At 41.4% G+C, this 26254-nt stretch overlaps 2 protein-coding genes across 2 annotated transcripts in view; one reads left to right on the forward strand and one right to left on the reverse strand.

The window, feature by feature from the left end:
- On the reverse strand, nt 1-22911 carry LOC130198426 (collagen alpha-4(IV) chain-like). Its single transcript, XM_056421589.1, has 45 exons — nt 22730-22911; nt 22376-22469; nt 21602-21644; nt 17900-17971; nt 17416-17550; nt 15825-15890; nt 15642-15677; nt 15428-15490; nt 15235-15270; nt 15068-15109; nt 14878-14961; nt 14717-14761; nt 14571-14642; nt 14452-14496; nt 14307-14360; nt 13685-13748; nt 12043-12147; nt 11737-11895; nt 11364-11453; nt 10526-10677; nt 10335-10407; nt 9658-9764; nt 9367-9550; nt 9208-9282; nt 8858-8965; nt 8481-8699; nt 7434-7598; nt 7134-7301; nt 6798-6941; nt 5897-6007; nt 5603-5781; nt 4751-4814; nt 4515-4589; nt 4235-4342; nt 3681-3788; nt 3462-3533; nt 3071-3199; nt 2652-2759; nt 2386-2541; nt 2190-2297; nt 1709-1846; nt 1479-1595; nt 1189-1377; nt 789-1072; nt 1-698 (listed from the first exon to the last, which is right to left on the reverse strand). Exons 2-45 carry the CDS (start codon nt 22414-22416, stop codon nt 438-440), a joined length of 4854 nt encoding a protein of 1617 aa, XP_056277564.1. The 5' UTR covers nt 22417-22469; nt 22730-22911; the 3' UTR covers nt 1-437.
- Nucleotides 22906-26254, forward strand: part of LOC130197983 (collagen alpha-5(IV) chain-like) — a 24716-nt gene continuing 21367 nt past the window's right edge. The window contains exons 1-3 of the mRNA XM_056420995.1: nt 22906-23188; nt 25600-25653; nt 26122-26211. Of these exons, the coding sequence (XP_056276970.1) occupies nt 23117-23188; nt 25600-25653; nt 26122-26211 (216 nt within the window). The 5' untranslated portion in view covers nt 22906-23116. The remainder of the gene's footprint in view (nt 23189-25599; nt 25654-26121; nt 26212-26254) is intronic.

Consider the following 26254-nt stretch of genomic DNA (forward strand, 5'->3'; position numbering starts at 1 on the left):
TTTCGTTGGACAACATATTTATTGGTATCACACCAAACTTCAGCAGACCGCAAGACTGCGCCTCTGCTCACTTGCCTCTCTACCTCCAGTTCTGCTGCCTTTTTATATCAGCAGCAACGGCTGCTGACTGATTGCCAATCAGTCAGAGCAGCTGACTGATTGTCAACCAGCCAGCAGCCGATTGGGGACAGCTGCCACAATGAACACCTATGAAATATTTTCTTTAGAAATAGCACCTCGTTGAAAATATTGACAGAGAAGGGACAGATGGTGGCAGCAGAATCACATAAAGATAAACGTATAAATGCGCAGACACAACTTTGGTCCTATATCAAAAATAATCTATCTATAACTCAAAGTGGTCATCAGACTTAGATTTGGAAAACAGAATGATTAAAAAAAAAAATAGAAATGAACTCAAGGTGACAAGAGTTCCTTTATAGTTCTCTGAGGCAGACGTGACACTGGCTGACCTTGCGCCGCTGCTTGTCGGCTGCCTTGATGGTGCCGGGCCTCTGGGTGACGAACTGCTCCGTCTGGCTGACAGTGGTCAGCCAAAAACTGTAGAGGTTGGCAAAGTAGTGACAAGAGCCGCGCGCACCCTGGCACTCTATGAAGGGGTGAGTTCGGAAATCCTTCAGGCAGCTTCCAGAAGAAGTCAGAGACTGGCCACCACCCTCATCCCCTGCCCCTGTGTGCTGAAGAGAAGAAGTGCAGCAGAGTACACATTACGTAATAAGACAGCCTGTTTATTTCATACACACAATAAATATTATTATCACACCCACCAGGAGGAAAGAGTACCCGGTCCACAGACTCCTCCAGCCAGCTGGGCATGGGGGCACTATGTGATCCTGGCTGTGAAAAGCCACTGCGGGCGAAACTGTCTCACACACCACACAGCGGCTGATGTGGGAGCTAATCTCCGGGCCGGAGAGGGGCATCATGGGTATGGGGGCGGTGGTGGAGAGCCAATAGGATTTGTCGTTGCGACTCGAGTAGTGACAGGCGGCTTTGTTGCAGTAGGAGAAAGGCATGGTGGAGAAAACTGGTAGGCAAGAGCCAGCGTGGCCTACAGGTAGAGGATGTCAAAGAAGAGAGAGAGAGAGAGAGAGAGTAAAAGAGGAAGAACCACGACAAACAAATGAACTCAATTCCAACAAAGAAGCACTTAAAGCTAACCCTTACCCAGGTCTTGAGCGTGAGCCTTCTCTTGCCCCTCCAAAGAGACCAGACTGTAGCCCACCCAGAGCTGGCTGCTGCCTGCAGGACACTGTGGCACCTGGACCGACTGGCTGTGGATTGCCAACAGGAAGCCGGACCTTAACGCCTCCCTTTGGCCTTGGCTACCTGGATCGCCGGGTGGACCTGGGATACCTGGAGGAGGGAGGGGTTGAACAAGTGGGTGTCATGGGTTACGGATGAGAGCAAGGACGAGATGAAATCAGCTATTTATTGGAGGTAGTCAATCATTTTACCTTGAGGTCCGGCAAATCCTAGCTGACCAGCATCTCCCGGGTCTCCAACTCGACCAGTATGACCCGCAGGACCTAGTTTGCCAGGGTGGCCCACAAACCCTATGGAGCCCTTCTGTCCTGGAACACACATATATAAACACACACACACACACAGACAACTCAGGATGAAAACACACAACCGATTTATTCCGACACAGACATGTGAATACATATACATAATGCTCTCTTGCCTTTACGTCCTGGAGTCCCAGGGACACCACTATCGCCAGGATATCCCAAAGATCCTGGGTGACCACGTGGCCCTAAGATTCCAAGGGGAGCCCCCTCCGCCTTCATGTGATAATAATCACCGGTAGCACCTTTTACACCTGGAAACATTGTTTTTATTTCCAGATGTACTGTCATGACATCTTACAGCAGTCACTTGAGTTGAATAGATGAGAATCAAGTATATACTTGTGAAGGGACTTCAGTCATTTTCTATCTAACTTTAATCATACCATTGAAATAATCTGTTAAAAAACATGCTCTCACACATACACACACACACGTGTTGTCTGTACAGATGTCCTCCCGTGTGTGTGTGTGTTGGCAAATAACTAATAATGATAATAATAATGTATATTATTTGTAAGGCACATTTCATTCAACAGAATCTCAGAGCCAGTACATAAAGTTAGCGCGTATCTCTAAGCTACCACTGCCACTCACCTGTGTCTCCAGCTGGGCCCGTCAGTCCCTTGCGACCCCAAGGTCCAGGGATCCCGATCTGACCTTTGGGTCTCTGAGAACCTCTTGGACCAGGAGGACCTTTCTCACCTGTCAAAGTGCAGCAAGATTTAGAGTGCATGCAAAGGGATGACACACCTGTAACTACTGCCGGCAGCAGCCTGGCACTGTGATGTACCTTTTGGTCCTGTAAAGCCTGGATAGCTCTGAGACCCAGGAGGCCCAGGGAGGCCCCTATCCCCCTTACGACCTGGTAACCCTGGGAGGCCATTTGGGCCTGGGTCTCCTTTGGGGAAAATACTGCTTCCTGTAGGCCCTGGATCACCAGGAGGACCTTAAAACCCAAAGCAAAAGCCCCGTTGTGGACAAATAGGTAACGAGGCACACATACCCAGTTATATATCAACATGTGCACTAAACACACACACACACACACACACACACCTGGGGGTCCTGGAGGTCCTACATAACCTAGGTCTCCGTTGGGTCCTGGTAGAGGCTTGGAGCATTTGTTACCACGGTTACCAGGTATACCTGGGAAACCCGGAAAACCTTGGGAAGGAAATAGTTAAATTCCTTATGTCAGAAAATATAATGCATAGAGGAATGCAACTGTACCCAGACTCTATGAAAGGGGAATAAAGTACAGCAAATAGATTGAATAAAAATATAACAAAAACATATTACAATCTGAGTGGCCATTAAATAATGATGCATAGTAAGAAATCATGACCGTATAACTCCTATTGGAGTTACACTGGCGGTACAGTGAGGAGACAAGAACCTAAAAAGGTGGTCTTTAGCAGTTATTTCTCCATTATAGACAGAATGAGATGCATTATTGGTAATAATAGGTATGATACCTGCGGGACCAGGTGAGCCCCTCTGGCCCTTGGACCCAGAAGGAATTGCTCCTCGAGGCCCCTGCTGACCCCTGAGACCTTTGACTCCAGGTAAACCATCTGGTCCTGGAGTGCCAGGTGAACACGAGCCTTGAAGTAATAAATGAGTACATTTAAATGTCAATATTAAAATATCATTACATATTCTGCTTTGATGAATATGGACGAAGTGAAATGGCACAAATTAACATTAATTCTAACATTTCTGTTTGATTTAAGTGAAAGATGGAGACTGCAGCTGACTAAATAATACTACATGAACAACAAATGTACACTAACAAACAAACCATAAAATACATAAATAAATAATTGCTAAACTAAATAGAACATTAAAAACAAACAACCTTCTTACCAGTTTGTCCTTTTATTCCGTTTGGACCTCTAAGCCCATCTAGTCCATCCAGACCTGGTGGTCCAGGAAGGCCTAAACATAAATACACAGTAACACTTGGAGATAATCTTGTTAGGTTATCAGCAGTAATGTTTTAGAGGTTTTTAGACACAGAATTCAAGCCAACAAAATTAACTAATAGAGATTTACGATGCCTGTCATCTGACATTATGTTAGTACCTGGAGGCCCATATGGGCCCGGTGGGCCCGGGGGTCCCAGACCTCCATAATCGCCTGGAAAACCTGGAACACCTGGATGACCTGATGGGCCACGAGGTCCAGGGAAGCCTGTAAAGACGTGAATATTAAAGAGCTCAAACTAATATGTGCATATAAGCACACCATCCAAAGGATATGACCATTGATGTCACATTAAGATCTGGTTCATAAAGTTGTAATGGCTGAAGGAGAACATGAGCATTATGGAAAACTGGAGCAGTCATTTACTGCCATTACATGACACTTTATGAAACATGTATATCTACGTTCGCATTATATTATGTAAGAACAACTGATCTTGGTTACTCCCACAACGTTCTTTCCCTTTCTTATTTATTTATTGTCTCTCTTGAATGAAACACAACTGTCTGACATCTCAGGATGGGGTGCAAGTTATTATTCCTCTTTTATATTTGACTGGAAGCTAGCATTCCTATGTTCAAAGTTAAACAGTATTACTCCATTTTCTAAATATCGTTGCAGTAAGTTTCCATTCCGTCTTCACTGGACATCACCTGGTCCTCCTAGTCTTCCTGGTTCACCGACGACGCCTCGTTGTCCAGGCTGACCTGGCCTTCCCTGGTGACCTGGGTCCCCTGGATCTCCGGAACTCCCTCTGGATGCTCGAGGGAATTATTTGTGGATATAGATTAATTTCCAGTTTTACATCCACTGACAGTATTGTATATTCTTGGAAACTGACAGACATCCTCAAGAGGACTTTTGAGTCCCTCCTCATCATTAGAGGTCATTTCTAATAGGTCGACTGGTCATTGCGACATTTTATAAACTCACCACTGGGTCCATCCTCCCCGGGCGATCCTTTGGGTCCCAGTGGACCAGGTGTTCCATGAGACGTTCCTGGCTCACCTGGAACAGATCATTCAGTCCAACTGAATCACCGAGGTATGGAATCCTCAAAGATGTGTCTGGGCTTTGTTGTAACATTTGCATTTACTAGAAGAATATAGCATATTGTGATTAATGAATCGAACAACATAGTATATGATTATCTATCTCTTTTAGCTCACCCTTGGCTCCTGGAAATCCTGGTGACCCTGGGATACCCACGAGTCCCCTTGACCCTTGATCCCCCTTTAACAGACACAAACACATTAAAAGTATTTAACATCCCGTTTGAGACAGTACAAAATACAATGAATCATATGCCGTTACGCCTCTCATATACACTACCGTTCAAAGAAAAGCACTGTTTTTTTTCAATGAAGATAACATTAAATTAATCAGAAATACATTCTATACATTGTTACTGTGGTAAGTGACAATTCTAGGTGGAAATGTCTGGTTTTTAAGGAAATATCTATATAGCAGTATGGAGGCCCATCTCCAGAATTCTAATGGTACATTGTTAACGCCTTAGAATACTCATGGAGGGATAGAAAACCCTTTTTATGTTAGCACAGCTGAAAACAGTTATGCTGGTGAGAGAAAAAATAAAACTGTCCTTCCTTTAAGCTACAAGTTAGAAGAACAAAATTAATATTTCAAATAAAAATCATTATTTCTAACCTTGTCGATGTCTTGACCATTTTCTATTCATTTTGCAATTAATTTGATAAATAAAAGTGTGAGTTTTGTGGAAAACATGAAATTGTCTGTCTGACCCCAAACGTTTGAACAGTAGTGTATGTATCATGTATGATACATCTATTACATAAGCAGTCTAGCCGTACACCTAATCCATGACATTGTCCTCACACAAGATGACTAGAGAGTCCTGGCACTAATGGCTGTGCACTACAGACTGGTGGATTTGCTGGAACAACATCTGACAGACATTTCTCATTATATTTGGGCGTCTACTGGACACAGACAAGCTATCTCTAAAGTGATGAAGACAATACATGATGTGCATTGTGTACCAGATCTCCATCCGGTCGAGAATATCCCCTTGGACCAGGGAAACCTTTAAACCCTGGGTATCCAACAGGTCCAGGTCTTCCTGTCCGGCCTGGAGCACCAGTGTTGCCTTTCAAGCCTGGAAAACCAGGCCATCCATCAGGCCCCCAATCACCTGGCACTCCCCTTGGGCCCTTTGAGCCTGTGGGTGGCAAAACAAAGAGCGTAGTCTTGTACTATTAATCACAATCTATAGATAATACATGCAGTTAGGTCCCTGGGAACGAAATTATTGTGTGAAGAGACAGCTTCATTGCCTGCAGGTCCTTGTTGTCCTGATTGCCCCTTCCTCCCTGCAAGTCCTGATGGGCCTTTTGTTATATTCAGGATCCCTGACGGTCCTCTTAATCCTGGTGGACCACGTACACCTGGACGGACCACACAGTTGAGATGAAATGCTCATTAACCTAAATAAAACATCATATATTCTGAACTGTGGCCTAGAGCCATAATAAAGGCTTGCATATATTCTAAATATATATGTACACTACTGTTCAAAAGTTTGGGATCACTTAGAAATGAATTTATTTTTCAAAGAAAAGCACTGTTTTTTCAATAAAGATAACATTAAATTAATCAGAAATACACTCTCTACATTGTTAATGTGGTAAATGACTATTCTAGGTGGAAGTGTCTGGTTTCTAATGAAATATCTCCATAGGTGTATAGAGGCCCTTTTACAGCAACTATCACTCCAGTGTTCTAATGGTACATTGTGTTTGCTAATCACCTTAGAAGACTAATGTCTGATTAGAAAACCCGTGCAATTATGTTAGCACAGCTGAAAACAGTTATGCTGGTGATATAAGCTATACAACTGGCCTTCCTTTGAGCTTGAAGTTTGTAGAACAAAATTAATATTTCAAATATTAATCATTATTTCTAACCTTGTCAATGTCTTGACTATATTTTATATTCATTTGATAAATAAAAGTGTGATTTTTCATGGAAGACACGAAATTGTCTGGGTGATCCCAAACTTTTGAACGGTAGTGTATGTCTATTACAACACTTTCAAAGGCAAAGAGGCATTTTTTTCATGTGTTGGTAACTTTTCCAAGTAAATATTATAATGATCAAAATAACGTTATGCTATGACACCTTTCAAGGCTAATAAAAGTTTATGGTCATAGTCTTGGTATGCATACAGAGACCTACCTTTAAGACCAGGCTGTCCTTGGTGTCCACTGTCACCTAGGCGACCATCAAAGCCTCTCTCTCCTTGTTTACCTCTGGGTCCCGCTGGTCCTGGATGACCAGGTAAACCTGTGGCCCCTGCCCTGCCTCGGTACCCACTTTCCCCTACAGGAATATAAAGGAAACGCCTCATTTAAATCTTACTCTACAAATAGAAAGCATTGTTGATGAAATGTAGACCAAGATCCAGTGGAGACTTTTCTTTTAGGATTATTCTTGAACTGTGACGCTACTGTGTTGTTTGAAACGAACATTTAAAATGAATTCCCATGATTACATGACAGGCCAGTGGTTCACCTTTCTGTCCCAACCAGCCATCAGTTCCAGGATCTCCTGAGGGACCAGCGGGGCCTCTTGGTCCAGCGAGGCCTGGCAAACCCGGAGGGCCAGGGAAACCTTGTGGACCCCGATGTCCATGACCAGGTGGACCTATATCTCCCTTAAAACCCTTCTGACCAGAGTAGCCTATGAACCATTATATAGTTCAATAAGAGCAATATATTAATACAAATCCATGGATGTAATCTGAAATGAATCCTGACATGTTGAAGGGACATTGATGGACATGAGTGACCTCATTCTGCTGCTGCTGCTTACCTGGTACTCCCGTCTGTCCAGGGTTTCCTGGAGGTCCTATCGGTCCTGGAGATCCAATCAGCTCACACAACGTGCAGGGTGGACCTGGGAGACCAGTCTCTCCATGGTCACCATTGTCTCCTGGCTCTCCTTTCCAACCAGGTCGTCCAGGTTGGCCTTGTGCACCTGTTATTACAAGGCAGCGATGGTCAACCAATTCTAATGTATAGGAAACTAGAATGGGCACTCGGTATAGTGCATACCTTCGCATATCACAAGATTGGGCATCGAATTATGAACATTTTGGCATTAGTTGCGTGCCAATTGGATATACATTGACCGTGCTATGGTAAAAAGAAGATGTTGACCTTTTCATGACCTTGACCTTGACCTTTGACCCGATCGATCCCAAAGTCTAATCAAATGGTCCCCGGATAATAACCAATCATCCCACCAAATTTCATGCGATTCGGTTTACAACTTTTTTTGTTACGCGAATAACACGCATACAAATAAATAAATAAATAAATACACGGCGATGAACCATCCATTATTACCTTCGCATTGAAAATGCGAAGGTAATAATGGATGGTTCACTGCAAATTGAGTAAATCTGGAATTTATTTCAGTGCTACCGGCCACACTGACGCGTAAGTGTAATGATCCAGAGTTGTTGTGTCTTGTTTTGTGTCTTATTTTGAAGTCCCCGTCTCTCGTGTCATCTGTTTGCCTGCATTTCCTGTCCCTGTGATTGTCATGGCCTGTTCCTGATTGTTTCCTCCTGTGTGATTGCTAGCCCCGCCCTCATTGTGTCCACCTGTGTCTCGTTCCCCAGTGTCCAATCACCTGCACCTTCTCTGTGTATTTAAACCCTTTTTGTCTCGTTCCCCAGTGGTGTGTTCGTACTGTTTAGTTCATGTTTGTCCTTGAACTGGTTTGAGTGAAATATTAAATCTTTTTGTGGAAAAGTTGTTGGCATTTGGGTCCTTTCTCTCTCTGACTATGACATCCTGACAGTAGGTGGCTGAGTCGTTTGTTTTTGTTCACTTAAATATGAATGAAACTTACCGTGAGACCCTAGGTTTCCAGGAATTCCACGGAGTCCGCTTGTCCCCTGAGCCCCAGGGCGGCCTGGTGGGCCAGCAGCCCCTGGCCTGGCAGAGAGGACATCTCCTGGGTCACCCTTCCTGCCGGGAAGTCCTGGCAACCCAAAAAGTCCTGGACGGCCATCCAGGCTAATTCCACTGGGACCGGGGTCCCCTGGATCCCCGTTTAAACCCTGAAGACCTTTTACAAATAAAAGAGGTCTGTAGTTTAAGTGTTCAAACTGAACTCCTAACTCTATAGTTAAAGATTAACTGACAAATTCATTGCATTGTGGATGATCCCTAAATCCCCAAGTGAGAACAAACATTATGAATTGAAAAATGTGTGTATAATTTTACCTAGCTGTCCAATCCCTCCAGTTTCCCTGTCATCTCCTTTCATGCCTTTCGGACCCAGTAGTCCCACAGAGCCGGGAGGACCATCTCTTCCTGGCTCACCTGGAATCCCTAAAAGTGGCCAAAGAACTTGACTTGCAACATGTACCGAAACTGTTTCAGGGGTCATAAATCAGGTCTATTTTATGACGTGGTTTAATATAGTAGGTCCAACCAATTATGACTTCAACTTCAGCAACTTTTCTGAGAACTTTATAAAAATCATATTAATGGATATGTCACACATTTTACAGTGCCTGGATGATGATGGTGTTTAAAGATATTACTGCATGTTTAACAGCGGTAAAACATACCTGGTGAGCCTGACTCTCCTTTCTGACCAAATCCAGATCCAATCTCTTCTTCAAGACAGCATTCCGCGGTTTCACCTGGTGACACAAAATTCAACATACTTTTTGAGCCCATGACACTGGCTTGTTGTGTGAATCTCTGAATTGAACCAGGTCTCTGACCTGAAGGGCCCGGTCGTCCAGGAATTCCTGAGGGTCCAGGAAGTCCCTCATAACCTTGAGGTCCAGGTTGCCCCTGAGAGCCTGGAATACCAGGACCAGGGGGGCCTCTAAGCCCTGGAAACCCTTTTGCTCCAGCAACACCAGGGTAACCTTTAGGACCAAGTAATCCTGCGTATCCAGCACCCTATAAACACATTACCTGATACAATAAATGCAAAACCCAAAAACAGTGTAACTTTTTTTTTCTGTTCCATAAATTCTGTATACGGCACTTAAAATGTACGCTCTCACCGGTGGTCCATGGTCCCCTGCAGGCCCAAGGGTTCCATCTAGTCCTGGCTGACCCGCTGCTCCAGGAGGACCAGAATATCCGAGGACTCCTTGGTTACCTTTGGCACCTTTAAACAACATAAATAAACTGAATATAATAGGCTATCAATGTATAAAAAAGAGTTATGAATAAAACTTTCTCTTTCTTCAAGCTACTGTTGTGCTGAACAGACTACAGTGCACTGTGATTGCCTTAAGCCACGTTCACGCCAAAGGCGTTGCGAATATTCGCGTGAGTTTTATGCACTTGCGCAAGGGGCGGGGCTTATCTCTGTGGATATATTCTGTGGAAACAGTTATATTTTCGGTCATCCACCACGGAAGAACTAACCACTAGTTATGCTTTATACTTGTTGTGGAGCTCCCACAAACGTCTGAATATCTAACGCCCTCGTGTTTGGGTTCATAACATCACCCGTAGGCTCACACAGCTCGGTGATCTACTCTCGCGAACAATTCGCAAAACGTTTGGTGTGAACGCACCTTTACTATAGTGTTTGGTGAATATAAACAAAAAACATAATTTAGATTTGGCAATCCCCTGTAAAGTTAAGTATTCAAGCATTTCAAACATATATTCTCTCTGCGTGTATAATAATACTGTTTATAGTACAGGTGCAAAGTTAAGAGGTGCTCACCTTTAGCATCTACCACAAAAGAGTGACCTTTTTGACCCTTATGTCCTTTTAAACCAGGAATTCCTTGAAAGCCCTGAAAGAAAACACAAAGTCAGATTAAACACAATGTAAAAGTCACTGCTGTACATTGTTATGGCTGTTTAAGAAAATTGCTGTTGACTATGAGTTAGTTAGAGTCCTGCTGTCATTACATGTGGCCCTCTTGGACCCTCGTATCCTTCCAGTCCGGGGTCTCCTTTCAGCCCTTGAGTTCCAGGTAACCCTGGAGGTCCTGGATAACCAGCTAGACCAGGGGGGCCTTCTTTTCCCCCAGCAGACCTACAGTCACATGCCCCTATACAACCTGTAGGACACACGCAGTGATACAAATGGATGATTATGATCCAGCATTATAGTTTTCTGTACAATACACGTACACTACTATTCAAAAGTTTGGGGTCACCCAGAAAGTTTCGTGTTTTTCATGAAAACTCACGCTTTTATTGATCAAATTAATTGCAAAATGAATAGAAAATATAGTCAAGACATTGACAAGGTTTGAAATAATGAATTGTATTTGAAATATTAATTTTGTTCTTCAGTTTTATAGCTTCTCTCACCAGTATAACTGATTTCAGCTGTGCTAACTTAATGTCACAAGGGTTTTATAACCCTCCATTAGTCTTCTAAGGCGATGAGCAAACACAATGTACCATTAAAACACTGCAGATGGGCCTCTATACACCTATGTAGATATTTCATTAAAAAACAGACGTTTCTGCCTAGAATAGTCATTTACCACATTAACAATCTATAGAGTGTATTTCTGATTGATTTAATGTTATCTTCATTGAAAAAAACAGTGCTTTTCTAAGTGACCCCAAACTTTTGAACATGTATATATACCGTATACATAATAAGTACACAAAATCTGTACCAGTAAATTCCCACAGGATGATTCTAGATTCCAACCGAGGTCATTAGACATTAGAGAAGAACACAATCTCTGCTTGTGGGATTAAGTATTGCATCTGAAGAGTCACAGATCACCTGCAATTCCCTTGAGCCCTTGGTTTCCAGGAGATCCTTTGTGTCCTATGTCACCAGTGTCTCCCGGGTGACCAGCCTCACAGAAGTAATCTGTAGATCAGCCAGCAACAAATATACAGCAACATAAATTAAAAACTCAACCAGTTTAATGCATGAATCATTAGTGGAATCAGAAGTAATTGAGACCTCACCTCCACATCCTGAACAAGAATGCCACACACACACACACACACACACAAGCCATAAGGTAAGTAAACATTCAAATGAACATGCACACAAATGGCCAGTTTATATCATGAAATTAAATGTGTGCGATGAACTAACACATATCGCAAACTCCTTTGGGTCTAATATGAAGGAAGTAATACTATACCTGGAGGACCTGGAGGGCCTGTGACACCTTTGGGTCCGAAGAGTCCTTTAGTCCCCTTTAGTCCCGGAAACAGATTTTCAAAGTTGTTATACACCCCTGGCTCTCCCTTATAGCCCTTCGGACCAAGGAACCCTCGTGGACCAGGCAGACCCAACTCTTCTAGAAAGGTGAGACACAAAATAAATTTTCAGACAAAGTAGTTTCTAGCTGTAGATTAAATTCTTATCAGAGTGAGTGATATACTCAGACATATGTAGTACAGAAAGCCAGGAGTAACCTGAAAGTTGAAGATTACAAACTCCTGACCTGTTATCGTTAACCCTGGTGGGCCGGGAAGTCCATGCATGCCCATGAACCCAGGGTCACCGTGGGGTCCAGGTCTTCCAGGATACCCTCGGTCACCTTTATCACCTGACCCATGTAGACAAGGAACCATGAAAAAGTAATGAATGCTTGACTACTTTCATACAGTAATTATAGTTGTTTGGTAATATAACAGGAGCGTTTGAGGATTTGAGCTATACAATTAATTTCAAGTGATATTCTACAAAGAGTTGTGTAATATGTTGTTTAAAATATGACCAGAGATAACAGTGACTTATGTTGCAGGAGTGGTTTGAGTTTCTGTACTTTATTCTTATCTTACATCTAAATGCCGTTTTTATCTGTTGTGACTAACACAGTTCACGTTGACCACAGCTTTAAACATTTAAACCCGGCAGTGGGTGTGTTCGATACTCAAAACTTAGTTTCTGAATGGAGTATACTTTGAAAAGGCCCATATGCTCATTTTCACATTATTTTTTGTATTTTAGGTTTCTACTCAAACATGTGATGATGTAAAAAGAAAAAATCTTTATTTTTTTCCTCAAACTGTCTGTCAGAATAAACCTTTATTCACACTCTCTCCAGACGATCCCTTTTAGCACCAGTTTATTTAAGCCTCATTCACCCCAGTTTGTTCTCAATGGCTAGCAAGAGAAATACTGTGCACCATTGCAAAGGCTCAATGGCGTGGGTGTAGATACGCTGATGGGGGCCGGACCGTTCTAATGAGCTGCATGTGACATTGGAAGGGGAGTCACATCTGAATGGCTAGTTGAATAAAGTTTTCAACTAGCCATTGTCCTGTTGAGACTCCGCCCACTGTTGAGACTCCGCCCACTCCTCCTCCCCACCGCCATCTGCCTGATGGATCGTGGAAGTCTCCATCGTGGAATATGCCTACTATGAACTATTCATACACTCTGTCATATTCATTGAATGTATTTTAACTCTAAATCTGTCCTTCTGTACACATTACATCTATTGCATCTGTCCATCCTGGAGAGGGATCCTCCTCTGTTGCTCTCCTCCAGGTTTCTTCCCTTTTTTTCCCCCTGAAGGGTTATTTGGGAGTTTTTCCTGGTCCGATGTGAGGTTTTGGGGCAGGGATGCCTATGTGTACAGATTGTAAAGCACTCCGAGACAAATTTGTAATTTGTGAAATTGGGCTATACAAATAAACTGAATTGAATTGAATTGAATCCAAGCAGCCCACAAAAATTGACTGGGTTGTTTTATTTCACAGTTTGTGAGTTGGTAGACACTCCGGACACCCACTTGTTTTGAATAATATGCCCCAAACTATCATATTGTATGAAGGTACAACAATATGTCTACACTGCTCTGTCGAGCACCATCGAACTGCTGCTATTTAAGTGTATGTTTGTATTTGTATTAATTCACCTGTATGAATATGTACCTCACTGGACTGTAAAACTATTTCTAGTGGAGAACATGTCTAAAATGTTAAAGCCAATGTTACAACGGATCATTGTTTTGCCAAAGTTCGATCGTAACATTGGCCAAAACCGTACGTCTAAGATTGTAAACTACTTACCTTTGAATCAAAAAAGCATTTCATTGTTATATTTCTAATCAAGCTCATGATGTACTGTGGTCTCACCTCTGACGTCACTTCCATTGTGAAGGTTCAGGGGTCCGGGGAGTCCTACATCTCCTGGGTAGCCCTGTTGGATAAAAAGACAGCGACAAAAACTATAGTAATGTATGGATAATGCAAAGGATGTGCATCATTCTTCTAAAGATGAGAAGAGCGATCAGAAATTGCAGGTTTTGTAGTGATCCCTACTGAGCAACCACCAGAGGGCGGCAGATAACATGTCACAAAGATGCCAGCAACCATCTTTCTTGCAGGAGAGTGTAGATCCATGGCATCAGTAACTGGACCGGGCACTCGGTAGAGCGCATACCTTCGCCGCAGACACTTTTTTGGTACCTTTTCGTGACCTTGACCTTTGACCCGATCGATCCCAAAATCTAATCAAATGGTCCCCGGATAATAACAAATCATCCCACCAAATTTCATGCAATTCGGTTTAATACTTGTTGAGTTATGCGAATAACACACAAACACACACACATACAAATAAATAAATACACAGCGATCAAAACATAACCTTCCGCAGAATGCGAAGGTAACTAGGACATTTAGTTTCCCTGCCAGTAGCACTTTGCTAAGTGGCGTCTATTTGCAACTGATACAAGCTTTGTTGTGTCGAGCCCACCTTTGGTCCATTTCTTCCAATGAGACCTGGATATCCTTTCTCTCCACGCAAACCCTGAAAAACATATGAATGTATTGAGCCTCAAAAAGGACCAATATATGTATCGTGTCATACAGGAAGCAAATGCCTCATATCACAGGTGTACCTCTGGTCCTAAAGGTCCATCTCTTCCAGGAAACCCTGGAATACCCTAGAGATGGAAACAATGGGGTGATTACAGTGTGTCTGTCTAAAGCATGTTGCAGTCAGAGTTCAGTCACCCACCCTTAATCCAGGAAAACCTAGGATGCCTTGCTCTCCTTTTATGTCTTGGCTGTATGTGTCTCCTCTGCCACCCTGATCAGAAGGAAAATACAAATACCTTTCTCTTTCTCTCAGGCCCACCCATATGCTTACAGGATGAAACTCACGCTTATGCCCTTTGGTCCACATTGTCCAGGAAGACCCGTGTCTCCCTGAGAAGCAAGAAAGACAATCAAGAAAAATAACACATATTTGTCTTTATGCATGTCAATGCAGTATTTCAGAATAAACCGTGGTGTATAAATACAAATGAGAGCGTTGCCTTCACCTTGTTGCCTTTGGGTGGAAGGAAGTCTGGAGGAAATTCTATGACTTCTTCTGGTCCTTGTGGGCCAGGTGGGCCTTGCTCACCCTGCAATATGGAATGGAGTGAGTGAAGATTTTTGCTAGATTAGTTGAAAGCACGCTTATAACATTTCACACAAAAAACCTCAGTGCATGGCTAAGTGGTTTCTTACATCGTCACCTTTAGCTCCTGCCAGTGATCCTCCAGGGTCGCCCTATACAACAACCACAAGGATAGAAGTGTTCATGTGTGTGTGTGTAAGTGTAGGTGTGTGTGTGCGTTCGTGCACGCAAAGATTTTCTTTCAGCACTGGCAACGATTGAGAAACAGCTGACTCACTGGTCGTCCTCTCCCACCATTAGGTCCTTCCAAGCCCTAAAAGGGATCACACATCCATGTTAAAATGTAAAGAAGCATCATTTCTTCTTATAATGTAGATACAGCATAGTGGGCCAATATAATGCTGCAAACTGTGCATATACAGTTATATAATAGTCTTAAACCTATACACAAAGAAATTAAGACTTTTCACCTCAGGTCCAAGAAGGCCAGGAAAGCCCAAGTGGCCTTTAGGTCCAATGACTCCTCGTCTTCCCTGATAATAAAACAATTATAAAATAAAGAAACGTGGAATTGTATCAACTTAAATACAAGCATGGTGTATGATTTATAATATTCAATCTTTGCTCCATCTTTTTCCCGCATATTACTGCGGAATACTGTCAGAATAAGTCAAGAAAGCGTACAGGTGGACCAGGCAGTCCATCTCTACCGTCATCCCCCTGCAGGAGGAAAGGAAACAAACCAGAATGTTTACAGATGCTGTCAAATGAAAATAAGGATAAAGCTGCTCAACCAGAAATGGGGCTTGACATTGGGGTGAAGCCCAGTCCATTATCACCTGAGCCTTCCAGACTGGAGGAATTTACCTGAAGCCCTCGGAAGATAGCACCATACAAAGGTTCTCCTTTAATTCCTTTAGATCCTTGTAATCCCTGATGAGAAGACACAATTCATGTTTGCATGAGACACATTATGAATAACATATATTCTATTATATTCTATATATTCTATACTCTTAACACAGTCAAAAGAGCAGATACAGTATTCTATATTCATACATCATTTTCACCAAACGCTGGTCCAAATGAAAGTTACTAGACAAAGAGACAAAACCTTGAATAATGTTCAATGAGAATGTTGAACATCCAGGACCAATGTTTGAAATTTAGTTGGTTATTCCTACAATATCTGCATGTTGCATTATGCTTGTTAGAGAAAGATCAACTGCTGGTTGGAGAACGGCCCTAACAGGCCTCAGGTCTATCTGTCCAACCATCACCCAGACCTCCACAAACCTAATTATCTTTGCATTATTTGAATATCACACTACTTCCCAGTGTGCCTGAATGGAAAGCCAAATAATAAGTCCCCTGAGCTTTATTTTGCTGCATATGTTTTCCTGAAAGGCTGGAAAGGGACATTTGAGGGTGTCACTCCTGGCCGAACAACGGCTAACAGAAACATCAGAGCAGGAGCTCTACTCACCAGCGGCCCATGGAAACCATCCACACCAGGAATACCAAAGACTCCTGGTCGACCCCTTGTGCCATTACAGCCATCCAACCCTAGCAAACCAGGCTCACCGCCTGCTCCAGGGTGGCCCTGAGGAATAGTACAGTTATTGTGGTGACGTATATAAGCAATGTATTAGAGGCTACAATTATGACCTCACTGACTCTAGTTGAGGATGATAAAGAAAGCTTGCCTTACAGCATTCATGGTTTCAGGCCTACTGTTTAACCTTAATATTCCATAATCATAAACTGGTTATGGTGAACAACTTGAGCTTCTATAAAACACAAACACACAGCTGCATTCGGCACAAAGTAAAAACCAGGCTGCAGTGAGCCCTAATGTGGCCGCTAGAGGGCACGCCAGACACAAGCTTCAAGTCACTGCACCATTTACTGTGTATTCTCTAACATTGTATCATAAATGTATGAACTCGGCAGTTACACCGTTTTATCTATACTGCATGACATTAATTTAAAAGGTATGAATATATCGAAGAAGTATTGTGGATTCCATGTGGGTTAAAAATAGGCGAGACATATGTCAACTCCAAATTGAGCTGTGCAGGGTTTGGGAAGCTGGTGCAACTCTCCAGAGGTTTACACACCTCGACGGGATAATTAATGTCCTTGGACATTTTCAAAAGCATTGGTTTACTTACTGGTGAGCCATCATTACCATTAAAACCAGGAACACCAGTCTTGCCCTGAAATGTAAAGAAACATTCATTACAGGCCGATGTGGCCTTAATCACTCCCAACCACAACCTTTCTCTTGTTCTTTATCACTGACATATTGACATGTACACACATTTTGCATAGGTTTAAGAATGTAGTGTTATTGTGATTATTAGCAATACTTCCATGCAGTATCTGCCTTGCTTTCTGTCTGTTTCTTAAAACACACTTACACACACACACACACAACATGAACATGCACACTAACGCGGTCGCCTTTTGGCCCCTCAGGGCCATGTGATCCTTCTGCTCCCCGTCTGCCCTTCTCGCCAGTTGACCCTTCACGTCCCCGAGGTCCCATTGATGCCCCCGATCCTTGTTGGCCAGGCTTCCCTGGAGCTCCCTACAAAGAGAAAAGTCATGGATATAAAACTTGACATTTTTCATTATATTTTTCTCATGGACCAATGAGTTATCTGTGGATTTTATTCACCTCTCTATCTGTTACTAAGGATTCAGGATTGTCATTTACAATGTTTACTTTTTCTGTCAACTCTACCATAAATAACACATTTTTGTGTGCTGCTAGTCTTGTTAGGAATTCATAATATGGAACATTTAAGGTGAATATTTCCAGTTTAATATCTTGCTAATGGGAAAAATCAACTGCAATTCAAAGTATCAACTTTACTATTGTGAGAGTAATTCAGGATAACTTGCCAATACATGAGAAGAAGAAAAATAATCCATACCCGTGCACCTTTGGCAGGAAGACACTGACATACAGAGCAGTCTCTTCCTTGACATGGGCCTTCAATCTCCCCCTGAATCCACAAACAGACAGAAACCATAAGCCTGTAAGCATTTGATCATTATACATTTAAGAAGAAGAGACTGGCTGAGGCTGTGTGTGTTTCAAAGCAGAGAAGAAGACAATCAGGTTTTGTTTTAGGCATTTCGGACATTCAAGAATATTTTACCTTTTGGAAAAAGCCTTGAGAATTAACACATTCCCCTGTGGAGACTGGACAGTCCTGATTAGAAAGCTTTAAACAAATCAATGGTCTCAAATAAATGTAAGTAAATAATGAGCACTTTGACCTTGATGAGAAAGAAATCAAACACACTGCTTAACGACTCCCACAATGCAATGACATCTTGCTGTGTTCCCACCGGTGTGTGTGAGTGTGTACAGGGAGTTTTACAGTGCCTGTGTCACAAACATTTCGTAATGTTTTGTCTAAGCTTACCAAATATTTGGATGAGTTTATAGGGAAATTTTGTACATTCGCACATCTGCTCTCGCGCTTTCTCTTTCAGTCTAAACATTTCTGGGTATCTCATGCATCAGTCCCAAAAACAGTTGGCTAAGTCTTGGACAGGCCATTGCAATTTAGTGCATCAGCCCAACTGGGACAACATAGTGAAAAGTAAAAACGCTGGCATGTCTCCACTGTCACATGACATAGAAGCTAAACAACCATTAGTGTTAAACTTCATCCAGACACGCTTTCAACCAACTAATATGTTAAAAATAAATGTTATATGAAGTGCATTTTAATGTCACCTTGTTATCATTAGCATATCAAAACACCTGACCCAAGAGTATGTGGGGGAAAAAAAGATCATCAAGCACATAATTTAATGTTTAACAATTGAAGTGAAACTATCGACTCAACAGTCAATGTTAAAAAACTATTTCAACTCTGGTGAATATAGCGCATTGAGCAGTATATCTGCAAGTTGAGGAGATGCGTGTAACGTTAATATTATGCGCCCGGTCGGATTATTACTTGTTGAAAGCTGTGGTAAATTTGAAAATAGCTTTTACTGTTTGGTAAATTGGTGTCATTTTCAGGTTTCTCATCTGTTCAAAGTAGCGTCAACATCATGCTCCACAATTGTTTCCCATCCAGCTATTAACAGGGCTCTCAAGTGTCACGCATTTCGGTCTTAAGTCACACACTCCCGCCACACATCGTATTTCTCACGCTGAAAAAAAACTCTCGGCTATTTAATGTTTAATGTTTGTGCCGCAGCGCTCAGCTGGCTATTAACAGGGCTCTCAAGTGTCACATTTCGGTCTTAAGTCACACACCCGCCACACACACATATTTCTCTGAAAAAAAAAAAAAAAGCTATTTAATTATAATTTAAAGCGCTGCAGCGCAGCAGCTGGCTGGCTGCGCCCTCACCATGGAGGAATCAAGCGCTCCTGAGTTCTGCTGCGCGGTGCCCACATATCAGCAAATCAAAAAAAAAATGGCACAATAATAGCTGACTGCTGAAAAGCTTCTTCTTGGGGGAATAGATATGTCTCTTTCCCTCTTTCTTCACTTGAGAGAGCCCTGTAATATTATTAGCAAAACAAACTACACAACTGTTGTATGTTTATGTCCTTTCCCCAGTAGTAGTAGTTTGGGTAATGTCATTGGCTAAGCGCTCCCCTATCTCTGCACAGGTGCCACTTGCCTGTCTAAAAAAAAAATGGCCTACACATACTAAACTGCCCTTTATTAAACTTAGTTAACCTTCTTGAACAATTGTGTCTTCAACTCCTCCCTTTTGTAGTAAATATTAGCAAACCTTCATGAACAAACTGTATGTTTATGTCTGGCGGCGTCCCTATCCCAAGTTAGTAGTCTTTTGTGTGTTTGGTTTTTTTGGCTGGATGGGAAACAATTGTGGAGCATGATGTTGACGCTACTTTGAACAGATGAGAAACCTGAAAATGACACCAATTTACCAAACAGTAAAAGCTATTTTCAAATTTACCACAGCTTTCAACAAGTAATAATCCGACCGGGCACATAATATTAACGTTACACGCATCTCCTCAACTTGCAGATATACTGCTCAATGCACTGTTTGTACTGTATATGCTGCTGATTTGGGTAACGTTAGCTATCTAATGTTACTGTATGTTTCCACCAAAGGATGTGCGCATGCGTATTGTTGTTTTCCTGGAGCAATTGATAGCATGTCTTAGCCAATTTATTTATAACACAGTTTTAAAGCTACAATATCCAGACACTGACCTTAAAATGTAGAATATTGCAGTCAACCGATGTTGTGCATTCAAGCATAATTATATTATTGTCAAGGTTACTAAGTGTGATAACAGCACACCTGCTGCCAGCAGGTGGGACTTTGCTTCACTTTTCACACATCACCCGTCACCACTGATTTGTAGTCAAATCAAGTGCATGCTCCAACACAATTTTAGCGATCTGGAGACATTGGTTTCCAGCTAATGCATCTTTCTGCATCTAGAGAATATGTATTGAATTCAATTTCAATCAATACATATTAATATTATATTAATTGTTTTTTTGTATTTTACACATTGCTTCACATAAAATAAAACATTGCTGATTATTCTTCCCTTAAATATATTTGTTTGTTTTAAATAGTTGTACCCTGAAGTATAGTGAACGGGCCATGTTTCATTATATAAATTTTTCCATAAACCAATAAAGATATATGCAATAAGCAAACTTCGTCAATATATCTGCCGTGCCAGTTTATCAGTCTAGCTGTGGTGTACAGTCTGTGTGGACAAAAAGAACCCCGAGCAGTCCTGCACACTGTGCAGGAAATTGGTAGTTACTTGAGGACGAATACTATGAACAAATAGAAAGCAACACATACAGCTTCCAGGTGCATCAAGTACATAGAGGATTTTATTCCTAGAAAACACTTATTCCGCTTCCTCTGATTGAACACAAGCATTCCGATTGGGGTTGGGAGAATAAACAGTATATATTTATATATATATATATGTATATATGTACACACCTGTATATACACTGCATACCATGACATGAAATGCAGTGAGAGCATCAGGTGCAAGATAATCTTTGTCTTGTGTTGATGGTTTGTTGTTTTAGGGAGTCCCAAACTACATTCCTGGCTACTGCAGTAGCAGCAACAGTGTTTACAACAATGAAGTTGTAATTCAACTTGACATGATGCACAACTTCCTCAAAAAATTAGCTCAACTCTCAAAACTAATCTTTTTTTGTTATAATGTTTAAGACAGGACTATTTCACAGTTTAGCACGTGCACATGTTTCAGCCAGTGTACTTCGAAAGCATGTTTTCTCTATTGGGTGCTAGTTCACTAAATCATTGAAACATAGTCTTAAAATCTTTTTGAGGAAAATGTGCTCCTCTTCATTGGTCTTGTTCTTGTTCTTGTTCAGCGCATATCTTCCTGCATATTGAATTACCGTCTGCTCTGTCTAACAGTGTGGGTGGAATGCACATGCATTATGGTTGTTCTCAGCAATAAAAAATATGTATCGTACGTGATATGATTTTATTTTGTTGCATATTTTTGCAATCAAACATTTTGGAAATTATTAATTGAAATGAAATGTGAATGTTGTCATAGAAGTGATATTAAGAATCTAAATGTGTGTGTAATGAAGACGTATAAAGGAATGTCTTACTGCACTGAGCTGCTGCATAACGACGACCAGGACAAGGATCCACCTGTGAATGTAACAGTGGTAATGGATTAACTGGAGTCTCATTCAACCTCATTTACATCTAAACAAGTCTAAAGTCCACTTGATGAATTGTTACACAATAGCCTATAACGTGCTGAAACTAAAACAAAACTCAAACTTAGATTTAGAGACATGAAGCAAAAACAAGGTTTTGGTTTTCTATGCAAACTCATCTGCAGGTGACACCACAGAGTGCAAGTGTGTGTGTGTGTGTGTGTGTGTGTGTGTGTGTGTGTGTGTGTGTGTGTGTGTGTGTGTGTGTGAGTTTGTGTCACTATAGAGAGGATGTTCGTTTTTATACAGCGTCTACAAATTGGAATGCAAGTACGTGCAGATGTGTTGAATATCGGAGTAAACAAGCATTAAGTGTGTTTGACTTCAGGTAACATGGTTTACAAAGTAGGGGATGTGAATACCATCAAACTTAATGAAACATGTCTCCTTATGTTTACACCATTATGGTTCATGAGATGTATACATATATATTGTAGATGAGCATATTTTTTAAAGACAACTTAGATTTTTACAAAGATATATATGTTGTGATATTAGCAGTGGGTCTTTTGACACCAGGTTGAATACATTTTTATAGATATGGGTACCGTTTCAGATAACAAAAAGATAATTATTGCTAATAATTCTTACACATTTTGTTGAAAGTAACATTGCTTTTATTGCTAATAATTCTTATCAATAGGTTGCAGTGAGACTCACCTGAGAGGACACAGGGTTACATCTGAAACTGAGGACCCCATCTCTCATCTCATTAGTCTGGTAAACGGGTGAGTGTCTGCCTCAGTGCTGCCCCCTGTGGTGGATAAAAGGAAGCATGAAACACCAAAGACACATGTGAGCGTTGGAGGAGTTGATATTATGTAACGGTTAATAAGTATCCTCTGAGATCAAATGTAGTCCATGCAATTATTCTAAAATCAAAATATTATACTGATCAATAAAAAGTTGGTGTCCTCCCACCTTGGTAATATCATTTAGGCATAAAAGTTAACCACCCCATGTAGTCTATAAATAACAGTCCATCATGCACACAAAACAACAGTAACTACTCACCCAAATTCAGAAGCTCAAATTAATCTTCATGAGCGCTTCAGTGCTCCGACAAGATTCTAGCTAATCTCCTGGCTCCGTATCAGTGAAAACCAAACAGAGTAACTGCCACTGTTTGTACGTTTTGGGGATGAGACGATGAGAAGTATGATGACTGAGGTGGACCGCATCAGGGAGCTCAGACCACCTCCTCCTCAGGACCAAGCCAAACACGTCCTCTGGGCCGTCCCGTCTATCAAGGCACTTTAACCTAGACGGAGAACTGTAATTCAACTGAAGCCGTGATCTAACGTCCCCCGCAGCACAGCAGGGCATGGGAGTTATGTGAAGTTGCTGAGAGAGGACGCTGAAAAATAGATTCAACACTCCTGCTGGAGCAAAGACACAGCCATGGGAAGGCCACTGTTGGGAGTCTCTCTGGTCCTGTTTGCTGTGATGCTGATGGGCACTGTGGCCAAAAACGTAAGATGCTTTCTTTTTTTCTCGACTTACACAATTGTACATTTGATTTGATTCAGGTGACATCACAGACTCCTATCTGGTTAGGTATTGAAATGCAAACACAGTTTTCAGTTGTGCTTCATGTCATGCTGAACACACTGAGGTCTTATTCCAGTCAGCTTTTACCGGTGAGCTTTGTTCAAGGCAAACCGAGCAGTATCTTTACCACTCTTCTTTTATCCCAACTGACCTTTTAAGCAATGCATTAGACACTTGTTATGCCTTTTAGATCAATGCTGTTTAGTATTACTTTACCTTTTTCTTTCTGAAGCGCTCCGAGATATACACACAAAAAATCCACTAAATCCTGTTTATAGGAGAACAGCATCCTGTAACAGCGTGTTCTTTGTGTGTTTCCTGTTGTGTACAATGTGAGCGCTATTCCACACAGCCTTAACTTTCATATACAAGGCTGGGATCTGTTTGTAACCATAGTGCCTGTGCTTAACTTCAAACAGCTCTTATCCTGAAGAGATGCATGTTTTTTTGCTGTCTGTTTGCACATTTACTTCATTGTGTACACTTTACTATGTTGGTGGGCCTTTTTATGGAAGGTCACAGAAAATGGCATACTGGCGCCCATTTTATTCTCTCTTTATATTAATGACTTACCTGACTCTTGCTTCAATGTGGATGTTCAGCTGTATGCTGATGACACGGTCATTTATACGGTGGCCAAAAATAGTGAGGAGGCAGCACGAGTGCTCTCTACTGCTCTGAGTCATATTCAAGGCTGGCTCACCAGGTCCTGTCTCTCATTGAACACGAAAAAAACAGTGTGTATGTTCTTTTCTAAGCAATCCTCAACTGTTGCACATTCTAATGTGTTTTTGGGAACTGAGAAACTGAATGTTGTTAATAAGTTCAAATACTTAGGCATTATGCTTGATTCCACACTCTCCTTTAGGAGCCATGTTAAAATGATGTCGAAAACCATAAACTTCCATATACATAATTTTAAACAAATAAGAAACTCTATCGACTAATGCCGCTTTGCTGTTTTTACATTCTATGATACTCTCACGTGTGAGTTACTGCTTAACCAGTTGGTCTATGACAAGCTCAATAGTTATTAAACCGGTCGAACTACTCTATAAAAAAGCATTGAAAATACTGGATAAAAAACCATTTAAGTATCATCATTGCTATATTTTAACCAAATACAAAATGTTAAGTTTTAATAATTTTAGAAAATTCACTTCGGCCTGTTTGATTTTCAAAATACTAAATGGCCTAGCGCCACCCCCTTAAAACCTTTATCAAACATCGATCTATTAACTCCACTCTGTCCACCAGAGCTGTCACAAACAGGGACTGTGAGGTCCCATTTAGAAAAACCCTGTTTGGGCAAAATGTGCTGTCCTTCAAAGGATGCATGATGTGGAACAGCCTACCTCCTTCTATAAGGGAAAGCCCCAGCCTGGTCACCTTCAAAGGCCACCTGAAGGCATGGCTCAGACTTCATCAGCCCTGTGACCATTAGAGTTAATCCGCACGGTATCCAAATGTCTTGCATGCACCTTTTTATTAATCTTTTTTTCTTCTTTTGTATTACTGTACTGTCATGTGTGAAGTGATGTGTGCTTTCCATTTCACTCTGCTTGCATTCTTAAATTACATCAACCTGCCAAGGGACTACAGATGGAAACTAGCCTCCCGGCTATAATCTGGCATATTTACATGTACATTGTACTGTCAATCAATATGCACTGTCCCTTATTCTCTAAATAAAAAAATAAAAAAATAAAAAATAAAAAAGGGACATCAAATGGGAAAATAAGAAAAACAGGCCTCCAGCGCTAGAAATGTTAGCAGAGACATTTAGTTTGTTGTATCTTATGACTGTAGCTTATTATTTGTTGTCCATTATTCACTGAACCTTTTCCTCTGCTGATGAGCAGAAATGTTTACAGCCTTTAAATTCCTCTGTTAGGAGGTGTACGCCTTCAACAGTGGAGAATTATGAACGTTTTGGCAAATTGCCTCCGTGAATCCTTTACACATCCACCTAAAGTAAACTCTCTTCACTGTGCAACATAACAAATAAAACATTCTCAATATACACAATGTTTGTAAAAGTAACAGTTGATTGTGCAACACTTTGGACCACTCCAATCAGCAGGCAGCCTGGAGGTTCTGTAGCCTCGGGGTCACAAAGCTGTGGGCTGGACCCTCATGTGGGATACAGAGACATTAATATGACAATATGGTTAATGGTTGATATGAATTCAATTTGTTTTCAGTGAAGCATGGTTTTCATCCAAAAAGAGGCATGACCGTAAACATGGGAACCAGTGCTTTCTATATGGATATCAAATTAAAGGAATTGGTAATCTACACAATACATATTGAACACACAATTTATTTTTCAGTGTGTGTGTAATGGAAGATCAAGGTGCCACTGCAAAGGAGTGAAAGGCAGCCGGGTGAGTGGATCATCTATTGTCTGTGTAACACACTCATAAAATGCATCAATGCTGGGGTGTACTATTATTGTTTGATGTGACTACATTATTTCATCTGAGTGACATTTCTTCACCGTGCATTTCCTACACGTCAAAATGTCTTCTGTGAAAAAGGCCTATTGTTGTCACGACCTCGTAGATACTATGATTAATTTATGCAATACTTTAAATTTAAGTAAATGTCATATGACTAAATGAGTTTATTGACCTTCAACTGGGATTTGTTTCATTTTCACTTTTTTTTAAATCACCACTGTCAAAAGCAACACCCACAACATCTTTTAATACAGGAACACAATTACAACTATATTTTTAGTATTTAACAATTGCTAATGATTAATACTAATTACTGTTACTTATTTCCAGTAAAAACATTGTGAAATTAAAAAATGTTCTCTCTCTCTCTCTCTCTCTCTCATATACTCACAGGGAGACAAAGGTTTCCGAGGAGTTACCGGTCCCCCAGGGCCAGGGGGCCGTTCTGGATCAGATGGTCGTCCTGGGCCTTTTGGACCGAAGGTAGAAACCCAGCCGGGCTCTTGCAGCTCCTTCTGTATATTCT

The sequence above is a fragment of the Pseudoliparis swirei genome, chromosome 8 (genome assembly GCF_029220125.1).
Source record: "Pseudoliparis swirei isolate HS2019 ecotype Mariana Trench chromosome 8, NWPU_hadal_v1, whole genome shotgun sequence".
NCBI lineage: Eukaryota > Metazoa > Chordata > Actinopteri > Perciformes > Liparidae > Pseudoliparis > Pseudoliparis swirei.